The sequence below is a fragment of the Gorilla gorilla genome, chromosome 15 (genome assembly GCF_029281585.2).
Source record: "Gorilla gorilla gorilla isolate KB3781 chromosome 15, NHGRI_mGorGor1-v2.1_pri, whole genome shotgun sequence".
NCBI lineage: Eukaryota > Metazoa > Chordata > Mammalia > Primates > Hominidae > Gorilla > Gorilla gorilla.
In genome coordinates this window covers 121,713,077-121,727,072 of record NC_073239.2, presented here as the reverse complement: position 1 = coordinate 121,727,072, position 13,996 = coordinate 121,713,077, and the positions used below count along the sequence as shown (strand labels likewise).

The window sequence follows — 13,996 nt, the reverse complement described above, 5'->3', positions numbered from 1 at the left end:
GTGGAACCCCGAGTGCCCTGGGCGCGGGCGCGCCCCCTGGCGGCCGCGAAGAGCCGCGCAGCGCGTCCTCTCCGAGGACTTTGTGTTCCCGCAACTGCCCGCACTTCTGCCCCACGGCAGGGGCCCCGCGTCCCGCCCGGGCGCGCTGTGGCTCGGGCCTGGCTGTAGCGAGCATGTGGGCTCCAGCATGGAGCTCCGGCCCTCAGCACCCAAGTCTGGGGTAAAGGGACCCATCCTGTCAGCGTCACCTGGCTGGCATGGGAGCAACCCCCAGGGATGCACACCACCGTGGGGCCCAGGTTCCCAAGAGGTCCCACACCAGACCTTCCCGGCCCAGCCTGTGGAGGGACTAGGCCCCAGAGGGAGGCGATGGTCTGCGAGGCTCCCATGTTCCCGGCTGGTTGTCCTGTCTCACCCATCCCGCCCCACCCCTCCCAAGTAGACGAGGCTTGGAGGAAGCCAGCCCTGGTGGCCAAGAGAAGGGTCCTGGGGCCCCAAGGGCGGAAAAGAGAATCAGGTTCTTGCTTCAGAGCAGGGAGGCGGGGCCCTTTGTTTCCTCCCTGAGGGCTCTCAGTTGCCAAAGAGCCTGGAGCCACGAGGCTCCTTGAGCTCAGGGCAACTCCAAGGCTAGTGACAGGGAGGCCATGGAGACGGGACACTCCCTATGAGGAAGGAGTGGAGCTTGGGCCTGTCACAGCAAAGGTCACTCACACTGAGTTAGTGATTCAGGTGCAGCCAAGGACACCACTGCCCACCCCTGCCTGCAGCCTCCCCACCCCTCCTCTCTGGGCGCCTGACCCTCCCCCAGCCTGGGGGAGAGGGGCTGTTTGAAGCCTGGCCTCCTGCCCCCTGCATCCATGTCCCCAGTCCCCTCTTCTTCCACCGGGCACATTGACACTTCCTCTCCCTCAGCATCCTCGCGGGGAAAATGCCGTTGTATGGGTTCCAAGCAGTCAGTGGGGCCTCAGTGGAAAAGCAGTCTTCATGCATGAACTTCCTAGTGCCACCTTGGGGGTGACAGCTGGTGGGGGGTGAAGAGACCACCGCCCCCAGCTTGGGAAGGGGCTGGAGCAGGGTTGGAGGGCTCCGAGATTTGGCAGAACCTGGAGCCTGCTGAGAAGGGGCTGCACCTGAGGGTGGGGCAGTGGGTCTGGGGGTGTCAAGGAGGGAATTTGGGGCACAGCGGAGAGCTGTGCAGGTAGGGAAGAGGCAGATGCAGCAGGAGAAACCAAGAGCGTCACGGAGGTTTGTTTCCAGATGAGAGAAACTGACAATGTTAAATGTCCACCAGGATCCACAAAGTCCCATCAGACAAGGGGGTGCTGCCAAGGCCTGGTGGGGGCCACCAGCTCTGAGCCCTTCCTGGGGACCCCTGGGGCTCTGGGCTAGCAGATGTCAGATAGAGGCTTGGGGGACTGGGGGACATGCTAGACCACCTCACTAAGGGGGCTTGGACTGACCCTGCAGAGGCGAACGCTAGTGACTCACTGACTTCTCCAGGCCCGGACTATAAATAGCCACGGGCCCGGGTGGGGGCAGGGAGTTGGGGCTTTTCTAAAAACAGCCCTGCCCAGGCCCAACAGCTGGGGCCCCTGCCAGTCACACGGCCCAGCCCGAATTAGAACACCCCCCCCATACCCCCCCCAGTGGGCCTGTCCCCAGGTGTGGGCAGCACGGGAGCCACCGAGCTTGGGGCCATCCATCTGGGCCCTGCTGTCTCGATGTGTGACCTTGGGCAAGAACGAGGGTGCACGGGCGTGTCCACCTGTGGGTTCCACTCTTTGGGGGCCACACCTCCCAGTGGGACCATCGTACACAGTGGCCCAGGACACACAGACACCCACAGCCGCCTGCGTACACGCGTGCAGCCACAGAGCCTCGCCATGCAAGGCACCCCCAGAGCTCCTGTTGGTTTTGGTTCCTTTGCTGGCTGTAGCCCACTAAACTGACTTCTCATGGAGCACAGAGGAAAAAGAAAAACCAGGCTCCAGGAAGGGCAGCTCCTCCTGTCACAGGGTCCCCAGTCCCACCTCTCCAGGCAGGAGGGGCGATGGCCTCACTTGCTGCAGATGACCTCGTAGGTGACCCCACCCAATACTCCATAGTCCAGTTTTACTGGCAGTTCCATGGAGGGTGGGGAGGGGGAGGCGTGGAGCTATTTAACTGAAAAACAATAGCGTGGATGGGAATGAAAAATGGTGCAGCTGCTTTGGAAAACAGTTTGGCAGTTACTTAAAAAGTTAAACATAAACTTAGCGTGTCGCCCAGTTGTTCCTCCGCTACGAATCTACCCCACAGCAATGAAAACTCGCATCCACACGGGACTACGCAGACATCCACAGCAGCATCCACACGAGACTACGCAGACGTCCACAGCAGCATCCACACGAGGACGACACAGACGTCCACAGCAGCATCCACACGAGGACAACGCAGACGTCCACAGCATCATCCACACGAGACTAAGCAGACGTCCACAGCAGCACCCACACGAGACTACGCAGACGTCCACAGCAGCATCCACACGAGGACGATGCAAACGTCCACAGCAGCATCCACACGAGGACGATGCAAACATCCACAGCAGCATCCACAGGAGACTACACAGACGTCCACAGCAGCATCCACACGAGGACGACACAAACGTCCACAGCAGCATCCACACGAGGACGATGCAAACGTCCACAGCAGCATCCACAGGAGACTACACAGACGTCCACAGCAGCATCCACACGAGGACGACGCAGACGTCCACAGCAGCATCCACACGAGGACGACGCAAATGTCCACAGCAGCAGGATTCACAGAAGCCCCAAACTGGAAGTAACCCAGATGTCCATGGACAGAAGAGCAGACAGACAAAATGTGGTCCATGCATGCAATGGAATGTGCTTCAGCCATGAAATGGAATGAAGTCCTGATATAGCCTGCCGTGAGGATGGCGTGTGAAAACAGCCGAAGGAAGCCAGGAGACATGCGTGACATCTGGAGCGTCTGGAGTGCAGGTGAGTGGCTGCCAGGGCTGGGGAGGAGCACGGGGAAGGGGTCGGACTGATGGGTGCGAGAGGACTTCTTGGGGTGACGGAGAGATTCTCAAAATGGATCATTGCACAGGCTTGATCTGCTGGAGAGCAAACACCACCGCAGCACACACATAACCAGGGAGTCTGATGGTTTGTAAATTACGCCCCTGTAGAGCTGCACCCATCTCACCACTGTTGGGTGCGGTTCACCACTGGGTCTGCCCTCTTCTAGATGTTTCTTACTGCCTCCTGAGGGCTCCAGGGACAGCCCCTGGCCTGGGGGACTGGGGGACCCTCAACAGTGAATGCTCACACGGTGCCTAGGGGCCCAGGGACCCCTCAACAGTGAATGTTCACACGGGGCCTGGGGGCCCCTCAACAGTGAGTGTTCACACGGGGCCTGTCCAGCGCTCACCATGTTTGTGGGAGCCCACATCCACCGCCCACTCCCGCAGCCTCTGAACACGACAGTCGCACACCGGGCTAGGTCTGCTTTTTATTGGCCACGCATCCAGCCGCCAGCCTCAGGGCACACACCTGGCAGGGGGCAGGCTCGGGCAGGCTGCCCTCGCTGGGTGGGCAGTGAGGGGGCAGCGGCTGCTGGGTGTCACCCTGCAGCCCCTCAGGTGGACCTGTATTGTCCCCAGGGCCTGCCCATGCTGGGCAGCTGGCACTGGGAGGGGTTTCCTGTTGATGTGATGGCCAAGTTTCAGCTGCAGGGCAGAGGCCTGGCAGTGGCAGCAAAGGCAGACCGCCCCCCACTCCAACTTCAGGGGCTGGACATGCTGGAACGGGGGCCAGACCCCACGGGAGGGGACCCTGGCCTGCCATGGCACTGCCTGCCAGCTTACCCCTGCCCAGGGCCCCCAACTCAGCCACCTCCAAGCAGTAAAGACTTGCAAAGCATTGCGTTTTGATTAAACCCTGCTGGGCTGAAGGGCAGGCAGAGCTGTGGTGGACACTGGCAGGACGCAGCACCCCCCGACTGGCCCTTGGCAGGCTGCACCGGGCGCATGCGGGTGTGGGCCAGGGTTGCCTTTAGGAAGCAGGTGGGAGGCTGGCACGTGCAGGCGGTCCAGGAGGGCACCAGGCCTGGCAGGGCACTGGTGCCTGTCGGGGTCCCAGCCACAACACCCCAAGAAGGCTCCAGGAGGGCCCCGGCTGGGTAAGGCACGGAGTTTTGGTTTCCGGGGCCCAGTCCCAGCCTGGCCCCCAGAAGAGCCTCTCTTGGCAGAATGGCAGCATGTCCTGTGGCCTGGGCTCTCTCACTTGGCCTTGGGCCTGGGCCTGAGGCCTGTAAGAGAGAGAAAAAATGACATTATTAGCAGTTTTGCTGGGTACAATATCAGGTGCCCGCTTCGGGGTGCCCAGGTCCCTGAACCCCTCATCGCCACTGTCCAGCAGGTTGTGCCGCGCAGCTCAGGTCCACTCTGACCCCGGGCTCTTTCTCTGGAGCAGCACAACCTATCTAGGTGGAAGGCGCCGGGATGGCCTGGCCAGGCTGGGTTTTGGCAAGGCGTGGCAGCCTGAGCCTCTCTCCTCTCTGCTGAGATAGGGAGTCTCTGTGGCCTGTCCCCCACCCCCTGTCTGAGACCCAGGCTGCACTCTGTCCTTACTCATTCATCCCCACTGCCACCCCCTGCAGCCCTCCATTGCTTCCACATCGGGCCCTGGGCCCCACACGAGGACCCCAGCAGCGCTTTCTCCAGTGGGCTGCTGAGGGCACTCAGCCCCGCCCCAACAGCTCCCGCCACCCAGATGGCCCCCACACATGGCCCCACAGGCCTCCTGCCCCCAACGCCCTCTTCGCTTTCTGGTCCAGGGGCCCTCGATGGCCCTTGTCTGAGTGTCACCCCCACTGCCACCACAGTGCCAGGTGGTGTCCCAGCTCCCCAGTGGGATGGCCCAAGCAGGGTTTGAGAACCACTACTCTAAACAGACAGCAAGAAAACAAAAACTGTCCAAAACAATCACTCAAAGGGGGATCTCAGCACCATTCCCCACTCAGGGAACCTGGAGAAATGGCCAAGACCAAGGCCTGCGCAGGGATGGGGGGGATCAGCAAGTCTGGGGTGAGCTAGGAACAGGGGCTTGTGCCAAAGGTGGGAAGCGCTCAGGGCCCCCGCTGGTCCCCATCAAATGCACGGCAGTGGCAGTGAAGGATTACTGCACATTCAAAACTCACGTGATGGAAAAAGGGAGGAGAGAGGGGAACACTCGGACGAGGGGCGGCGAACACAGAACCGTGCTGCAGCGGTTTGTTCCACAGGTCACCACCGGTGCTTATTAACCAGACAGCGTGGTGTTTGTGCAGTGGAGGTTCAGAAACCACCCCCGCAGCCGTGGTCAGCGCTGCTGCCACAAACGTCCCCACCCAGCTGGGGAGGACATGGCATCCCTTGGGGTAGAACTCCTGCCCCAAAACTCAACCTGGACCTACTTGGGGGCGCAATCAGGCAAACCCAAAGCGAAGTTATCTTCCAGAATGTCAATGTCATACAAGAAAAAAAGGGGCAGGAATGTTCTAGAACCAAAGAGACTGAAGTGATATGATAACCAAACACAGCATGTGACTCTGGATACAATCTTGTTTGCAAAAACAACAAAGCAACAACTAGAGAAGGAATTATTGGGACAAGTGGCACATCCGCACTGGGACCGAGCATTAGAAGCACGTGGACGTGAAGCGCCCTGCAGCGCACCCTGCCTGGGGGGGGCGGACTGGGAGGACGGCAGCGCACCCTGCCCGGCGGGGACTGAGGAAGACGGCTGTGCTCTCAGGTGTCTGTGGGCGAGTTTAGGGCTCCAGTGCCATGATGTTTATAAGAAACTCTCAGATGCCTCAGTTGGAGGGGGGCAATGTAGCAAAATGGTCACAATTTTGGTATTTTTGGCAAATGGTTGTACTTTCGGGGAGAAGGTGTTGTTCATTCTGATCTCTATGCAATTTCCTGTGGTGTTGAAGATTTTCTAAATAAAAAGGTGGGGGCTGGACACGGTGGCTCACGCCTGTAATCCCAGCACTTTGGGAGGCCGAGGCGGGTGAATCACCTGAGGTCAGGAGTTTGAGACCAGCCTGGCCAACATGGTGAAACCCTGTCTCTGCTAAAAATACAAAAAATTAGCCACGCGTGGTGGCGCGTGCCTGTGGTCCCAGCTACTCGGGAGGCTGAGGCAGGAGAATCACTTGAACCTGGAAGGTGGAGGTTGCTGTGAGCTCAGATAGCACCACTGCACTCCAGCCTGGGCAACAGAGTGAGACTCCGTCTTGAAAAAAAATAAAAAATAAAAAGTTGGGGAGAGAAGAGGATTCCTTCCTCTTGCCCTCAGCCACCTGCGTGGCAGGAGCTGGGGCGGGTGGAGGCTAAGCACGTGTAGCAGGTTCAGGAGGGAACCGGGTGGAGCGTGGAGCTGGCACTGGGCACGTCCATCTTTCACTGGACCATTGTCAGATGTGGCCGCCCGCCCCAGACCTGCATGCTCCACTGTTCCTCACACTCAGGGCCAGCAAGTCCAAGTTCCAGCCTCTAAGGGAGATGCCAGCACCTTTCTAAAAAGTACACGTGGGTGCTTCACACCAGAGAGCCACACTCGGAAGATGACCCTGGAAGCAAAAGCTGGAACCCAGGGTGAAGGCCGTGCCCCAACAGCGAGGACAAGCTGTCCGGAGAAGCTTCTCAGGGCTCACGACTGCTCTTGCCTCTGATGGGCACCAGCAGACCTCAGGTGTGCACCTTGAGCCTAAGCCCCAGGCCCAGCGGTCAGCATATTTGTGATGCATGGACACCGGGCTGGCTCTGAGCAAGGCTGGAGGTGCTGGAAGACGCCACGACCTGGGCTCACAGAGCTCACGATCGGCCGGGCTGGACCTTCTGGTTCTCTGCTCTAGCCCCTCCTCCACCCAGTGCAGGCTGGTCCTGTCTAGCTGGATGCATTGGCCTCTCCAGCCCTGTGGACGGACCTGGCTGATTGACCTTTGGCTGGTCACCCCCCAGAAGACGCGGTGTGCTGGGGGTAATCTGCTTCTCCATAGACCCACCCATGGCCTCGGGGTGGGAGGACACTGTCCAACAGGAGGGGGGTTGCAGTGTGCTTGTCCCTGGCAGCATCTACCCTTGCGACTGTCCCGGTCTCCTCACAGACCTCCTGGGGACATGCCCCAGGAGGCCCCACGCCATTGACACACTCAGGGTGAAGATAGCCCTCCACCGACAGACACAGCAGGAAAGCCACAGGGTTACTGGAACTGCAGTTAGGGCCAGGACACCAGACAGGAGCAACCTCAGCCTGTCCTGCCAGCCAGGAGGTCCCGCCCACGCCCCGGGGCCCCGGATCCTGCTCGCTAAGGGAGTCCGGCTGGCCCTGCCACCTGCCCTCTCAAGGCCCGCATGCCCGGAGCCAGCACTGAGGTTGCGTCCTGCCTGCAGGAGGCACCAGTTGAGCAGGTAACCTGCGGAGAGGGAGGGGATGGGGCGGGGAGCCCACCACCAGGGCTGCGGGAGCGGCAAGGCCACACTGACGCACCACGCGGGCTGGAGAGAAGCCAGGTTAGTGTCCCGGAGGGGTGTGGGCAGCAAGCTCCAGCCCCACTGCCCTGCAGCTGCTGTTAGCCCCCACGGAGCGCCGGCTGCGTACATACCTTACTGGATCACACACAGTTTCTTTGTTTTATTATCATCAGAATCAGGGGGAACCTCTGCTTCCAAATAAAAGAAACGCACTCAACGGCTTATCACACAGAAGCAACCCTGACTCGGAGCGGGTGGGGCTGGGGGGCCCGGGACAGCCATGCCAACACCCTCTGAGGGCTGCCCGGTTCTCTGGCCACTAAGCCACATGGCAGCCACTTGCCTGGGACCTGGTGCCCGGTGTCCGCCCCCTACTCCCTAACGGAGGTGGCGTGAAGGTGGGAATTAGTTGGTTGGAGGAACAGTTGCACGGGCTGCGGCAGCCCACATAGCCGCCCTGTGGTGGACGCGCGGCCGCCTCCTCTCCCGTGCCGCACCCAAGTCACCTCTCCTGGGTGCCGCTGGAACTTGCAGTGCCCAATGGGGAAGGGGAGGGACCGGCTGGGTGCCAACGCCCTGGCGTGGGACGGTGCCCGGGGCCCCTCCCTGAGTTACCTTCCTGGCTCCTGGAGGGACGCTTCTTCCTTCGCTTCCCGGTCCCCTTTGAGGCCCGGCCCCGGGCCCTGGGGAGTGTGCCCGACCCCGAGGAGTCGGTCACTGCATCCTCGGAGAAGGACTTGTCCAGGGATGTGTCCAGTGCGGACTCTGGGGCCGTGTCCTCCTCGTCCTCGTCCTCATCCCCACCTGGGCCTGCTGCAGGGGGTCTGGCACCACGGCTGTGGACAGCGTCCTCCAGCCCCTCACTTGTGCTGTCGGCCTCGGCCTGGAGGATGCCCAGCAAGGATGTGGGATCCTTGGCATCTTGCCTTGAACTTCCGGCTGCAGGGGGCTGGTTGCTGGAGAACTTGAGGGGCTTCAGGGCCTGAGCATCTCCCAGAGTCACCGGCCAGGCCCCCTCCAAGGGCTGGGGGCACTGGGGATCCTCAGTGGTTAGGACATCGCTGGCATCCACATACCAGGAAGAACGCCTCTCCAGGGGCCGGGGACCACCCTCCTCCGACTGCTCCAGGGTGGGCTGAGGGCCGGGGGTCACGGCGTCTACAAGGTCCCAGCCCCGGGACTCGCTGGCCGTTGTAGCATCAAGGCCGGGCTCAGAGGCGGGACAGCGCGTGCTGCCCACGGGGTCTCCTGCAGGGTTACTGGTGGTCACTGGATGGAGGGACACACCAGTGAAGGGCAGGCACCCTGTCCCCGAGCCAGCCCAAGTGCAGCCTCCTCCATTCCGCTGTCTACCTGAACGACCTGCAAAACCTCCTCCCCAGAAAGCCTCCTCTGATGTCTCAGAGCAGGACCCGGCCTCAGCGTCCTTGGTCTGTCTACACTGTGGCAGGGTGGGGGACACTGGGCCATGCCATTCCCAGCACCCTGAGGCAGCCACCCCAGGAATGGGGTCCTCCCACCAGGGCCTTGCCGCCTGCCTTTCCTGCCACCTCTAGCACCCTCTGAGCCCAAGGGCATCTGTCAGTGGGCCTGGCCTCATCTCTCTGGAGCCCAGCGGGCTGGACTGCTGCTTCAGCACTGAGGGCAGAGCCCGTTGTTACAGTGGATGAGCTGGAGTGAGTGGAGGGAGGGATGAGGGCTGAGCGGCCACCACCTGTCCCCTCGGCTGTCCCCAGTCTTAGGGGCCTCCAGGGTGGCCCACGGAGAGGAGAGGGCTTTCCAGTGAAGTCAGGAGGACTTCCTGGAGGCACAGGGTAGGGGCAGTGGCAAGGGGACCATGAGGCAGTGGGAGAGGGTCTTACCAGGCTCTGTGGCTCTTGGGGGATCCATGGAGGCTGCCTTGCTGCCCCCGTCGGTGTCCCCGCGGCCCCGGGCTGTCTTCCGCAGCTGGAAGCCCTTCCTGATGTCAGCCAGCAGGGCATCGATGACACACACCTCCTCCTGCTTCCCGGGCCCCTTCCTGACTGAGGAGCGTGGGGCACTCAGAGAGCGGCATGGGACCCTGGAGCCCACCTAGAGGGCTGGGGGTGGTGGGGAGGCTGGAGCACAGACAAGGATCCCGGAGCCGCCCCCTCCCCGCTCAGCCGGCCCAGCCTCACCAGGCTTCCCGTCCTCTCCCCGAGGCCGCCGCGCCTCCTCCTCCGCCAGCTGCTGCTTCCTCCTCTCTGCCTTCGCCGCCTGCTCCTTCCGGTCCTTGTTCTCCTGCACTGGCAGATGTGGCCCCGTCACCCCAGCGTGGGATCCCTCAGGGGCTCCGTGGGCCTGGGCGTCCCCCTCCCTGAGCCGCAGCAGTGCAGGGCCCACATGGCTGTGTCGGCCCGACGAAAGGTGCCTCTGCCCATCCTGCCGGAGGAAGGCCAGGGGCCTCGGGACCCCACTCTAGCCAGACAGGCTGTGTCCCGCCGGGCTGCCCCACCTTCAGGGCACGGAGGAAAAGGTCCCGGAAGGCCTTCATGGTGCTGAACGTGTCCTCCAGGGACAGCTGCTGGGCGTCCTCACACAGGTAGTCGGCCAGCTCCCGTTGCTTCTGCTCGATGGCCTCAAACAGCTCGTCCAGTGCCCGGAAGGCCGAGATGCTGGCCTGGGGGCAAGGGCACATGACAGTCCCGTGAGAGCCCCACGCGGGCACCACCCGGGGTGAGGCCCTGAGTTGCGGGAGGGTGGCGGCCACAGGGACAGGCCCTGAGGACGGTGGTCTCTGAGAAGGAGCAGGGGCCTGTGCCCTGACCATGCACACCTGGGGAAACTCGGGCCCCAGGATCCACCCTGGAGCCAGGAGACAGCACAGACACTCGCCCAGCTCACTCTATCAGGGCAACCTCTCCTGCCAGCCCCAGGCCCAGGCGCCCACTTGCCTGGAGGCGCTCGGTGTACTGCTCCTGGACCTCGGCCACGGAGGCAGACACCTTCCGCTCGGTCTCCAGAAGCTTCTTCAGGTTGGAGCTGGCCTCTGAGCGGACGATCTCCAGGTTGATCCTGAAAGGTGAGGAGGGCCGGGCAGAGACAGCAACGGCTGACGTCAGCCTCACTGGGACAGGGGAGCCCCTCCCCTGCACCCCCCGGCACCCCACTGTGCACCCTGCAGGCTGTACTCTGAGGCTGCACGTGCAGTGTTGGGGTTGAGTGCCTGTTCCAGCCGACCCTCAGCCCCCTGCAAGCATCTGGGCGGGGACCCTAATGGTCAGCCTGTCCTGCTTGCCTAGTTCTCCCCAAGGCTGAGCAGCTCCTGAGCCAGAGAACCTTCCAGGGCAGGTGGAGCCTGGGAAGGACTCCGTGCTAGGGGCCTGGACTGTGTAGTGGGGTGGCCCAGGCTGCCCTCCTGCCTGGGTTATGTGAGCCAGGAGATGACACTGCTTTCCTGGGCCTCCGTTTCCTCATCTATACAATGAGGGAGGCCCGAGCCTGCTCACGGCTGTTGTGAACGTTCACCTTGTGAAGGGGCTGTATTAGACCTGCCTGTGGTGTGACCCTGACCTGGCCAGCCCTTGCCCACTCTAGGCCTGTTTCCTCGCTTAAGTCAGAAGGGGATAGGCCACGGCAGACCCGGTCCCGTCCCAAAAGGAAAGTGTTCTATTGGGCAGGGCTCCGCGGTGCCGGGGCTGCGCTGCAGCTGTGAGACCCAGCCCTGGCGGGCAGCCACCTCACTGGCTGGGGACAGAAGTCAGGCCCCCACCTGGCTGAGGTGGGCGGGCTGGCAGGACCTACGTACCCTGCTGCTTGCGAGGGCTGTTCCAGGTCCCGGGGCAGCTGCAGGAGGTCGGGGTGGCTCTTTTCTGCTTCCTGCAATGGGACACGTCCAGTGAGATCCACTGTGGTCATACTCTCCACCTGGGGATGCCCCTGTTCCCACTCCCCCAGCTCTAACCCTTAGCAATTAAGGTCCAGAAAACCCCCAGTACTCCAGACCCTCAAATCTTTCCCTTGGGCCTGGCTATGACTTTGTGATGTTTCTGCTTTTCCTAGGGACTGTCCCCCAGATCACGGACAGGTATCCTGGGGAAGGACAAGGCTCGTGCAGGGGAGCCAGTGCTGCAGGAAGGAAGGGGTGCTGGAAGGGGTGGGGGCGTGGCTCTGACTGAGGCTGCTGGCTCTAGACGGGACCCTGAGACAGGGAGACCGGCGGCCTGAGTGGTGGGCATGGGGGTATGGCCTCTACGCCTCTACACCCCAGGTCCGGGGGGACTTGAAGCCCTCCCGTTACGCCCCCACCACCATGGCTCACCTCCAGCACGTGGTGCAGCAGCGTCACGCGGTTCTGCTGGGACTTGGTCTCCGTGAGCTTCAGCAATGTGCTGATCTTGAAGCCGTCGGCGTCACCGGTGTGGCTGCCCTGGGAGGGGCAGGGAGTGAGTCTCGCCAGCCCCCGGCACCAGGTGGGATGGGGAGCTGCCCCTGACTTACGTAGTTGAGGAAGTTCCCAATTCTCAGGATCAGCTGGCAGAAGATGGGCAGCTGGCGGCTGGTGAGCAGGCCTGCAGGGGCAGCCAGGGCTGGAGAGGGGCTCTTGGTTCGGAGCCCCCAGATGCCCTGGCGGTGGGGTGTGGTCCTGCTTGCCAGTGCCCTTGCACTCCCTGGCTCCTCCCCAGGCTCAGCCCAGCACCGGAAGGGTCACAGGACAGGGCCTGGGGGCTGCAAACCCTCCACCGATGGGAGTGGACGCCTACAGTGTGCCTGACAGACGTGAGCTGTGCTTCACTGGTCCGTACCTGTCCCTCTCCCTGCCCAGTGGCTGTGGCAGGTCTCCATGGATTCCCCTTTCAGAGATGGTGCCCGCATGTGTGCATTTATGTCTGTACATGTATGTGACGGTGTGTGTGTTGGGGGGGGGGCGTGTACGTGTGTCTATGTGTCCTGTGTGCATGTGTGTGACTGTGCTTGTGGGCTTCCGTGTGTGCACATGCCCGAGTGGCGGTGTGCTTGTGTGTGTGCGTGCTGGAGAGTGGCAGTGTGCTTGTGTGTGCACGTGCCCGAGAGTGGCGGTGGGCATGCATGTGTCTGTGCGTCCAGCAGGTGTGTGCACCGAGGTGGTGCCAGCAGGGTGGTTTCCGGAGTGGTGGTGAAGGCTGGCACCCTTAGGTGCTCTTAGCAGCCATTATGATACTGGCAGTAGCAGGGGCCCCGAGCAGCCCTCCCGCCCTGGTTCGGAGGCCTGTCCCTCCTGCACACGTGCCCCGCTTGGCCCCACTCACTTTCGCAGGCAGCCAGCACCAGCTGGGCCTTGGGCCGCACCATGTCCAGCACGGTGGCCGCGCCCTCACACAGCAGCATGCACTCGATTCGCAGCTGGTAGCTGGGGATGGCACAGACAGGGATCAGTGGCCTGCACCCCCCACCTGTCCCTGCCAGAGGGGCACTCAGCACAGGGCTCTGGCTTGGGTGGTGGGCAAAGGGAGGGGGTTTCTGCCGCCTGCCCCATCCAACAGGCACCCTCCCGGGCCTGCGCAGAGCGGGATCCAGTTCCTCCAGAGGCCTCCAGCCCCACACTTTGAGGGGAAGGACTGGGGGTGGGGCTCGAGTGATGTCTAGAAGCCCGACCGCTGCAACGCTGCTCCTGGAGCCCGGGGCAGCCATTGGCACAGCCTCTCCTCCTCCCTGGCTGGGCCCTGCTCCCTATTCCTGCTCTCCTCCCACCTGGGGCCCAGGCCCTGGGGTCTGAGGGCGGCCCTGCTCACCAGGGAATGGCCAGCAGGAGGAGGTAGAAGTGGTCGGCGCTGGCCAGCTTGGCTCGCTCCTCTGTGAATGCCCGCAGGTTTTCAATCTGCCGGGAGGAGAACGGCATGTGGGATCCCCTCATGCCAGTTTCCCGCCCTCCCGGACTGCCCGCCGGGCTCAGCCCCTCCAGTGCCCATCATGGCTCCCTGTGGCTCACGGTTCAGGGCAGAGGTGGGGCTGGGATGCCTCCCTTCTCTGTCTCCCTGCTGGGAGCCCCCGGGACAGCCTCTCCCTTGGTTGGTGGCACTAACCGGGGGTGGGGTGGGGGGGTGGTCCTTTTACCTCGTGCTTCTCGGGAAGGAGCTTAAGGAGTTGTTTGAGAACCTCCACATCAAACTTGGTGGTATCTCCAGCCCGGATCATAGCAGCGACCTCCTCGTTGGAGCTGGAGCAGGGAGAGGACCGGGCAGGGGTGAGTGAATCATGAGTCACCCCCACCCAGCCTCTTTGGGACCCCACCTGGCAGGGTCTCCCCACGTAGTCATGGGGTGGCCAGGGCAGGTGGGACACAGAACAGTCGAGTTGTTGCCCATGGTCGCGCGGTGAAGGGGACCCAGGCTGACTCCCACCCTCGCTACCCTCCATGGGCCCTGCTCAGGAGATGCAGGATGGGTCAGGTCCAGCCAGCTCCCTCGGGCCAGTGCTGGATACCCGCAGCAGGAAAGGACTCGGGGGCTGAGAGTCAGGGCCCAC

General features: G+C 62.5%; 1 protein-coding gene and 1 pseudogene across 5 annotated transcripts in view; both read right to left on the bottom strand.

Moving 5' to 3' along the window:
* Positions 1-1,226: 1,226 nt before the first annotated feature.
* LOC129526694 (keratin-associated protein 5-1-like) lies at positions 1,227-3,427 on the bottom strand (annotated as a pseudogene).
* A 79-nt stretch (positions 3,428-3,506) lies between these two features.
* INF2 (inverted formin 2) overlaps positions 3,507-13,996 on the bottom strand; it is a 29,887-nt gene continuing 19,397 nt past the window's right edge. Inside the window, exons 11-23 of one of the 5 annotated variants that reach the window (XM_055361705.2) lie at positions 13,586-13,688; positions 13,264-13,349; positions 12,781-12,881; positions 11,993-12,063; positions 11,814-11,921; positions 11,301-11,371; positions 10,447-10,567; positions 10,008-10,172; positions 9,691-9,793; positions 9,394-9,555; positions 8,147-8,800; positions 7,663-7,719; positions 4,180-4,317 (exon numbers count right to left, since the gene is read on the bottom strand). In XM_055361705.2, coding sequence (XP_055217680.2) covers positions 7,664-7,719; positions 8,147-8,800; positions 9,394-9,555; positions 9,691-9,793; positions 10,008-10,172; positions 10,447-10,567; positions 11,301-11,371; positions 11,814-11,921; positions 11,993-12,063; positions 12,781-12,881; positions 13,264-13,349; positions 13,586-13,688 — 1,801 coding nt within the window. In that variant the 3' untranslated portion in view covers positions 4,180-4,317; position 7,663. Of the gene's footprint in view, positions 8,801-9,393; positions 9,556-9,690; positions 9,794-10,007; positions 10,173-10,446; positions 10,568-11,300; positions 11,372-11,813; positions 11,922-11,992; positions 12,064-12,780; positions 12,882-13,263; positions 13,350-13,585; positions 13,689-13,996 lie in introns of all 5 variants that reach the window. The other 4 variants (XM_055361706.2, XM_055361707.2, XM_031001657.3 and 1 more) reach the window with 4 other exon arrangements.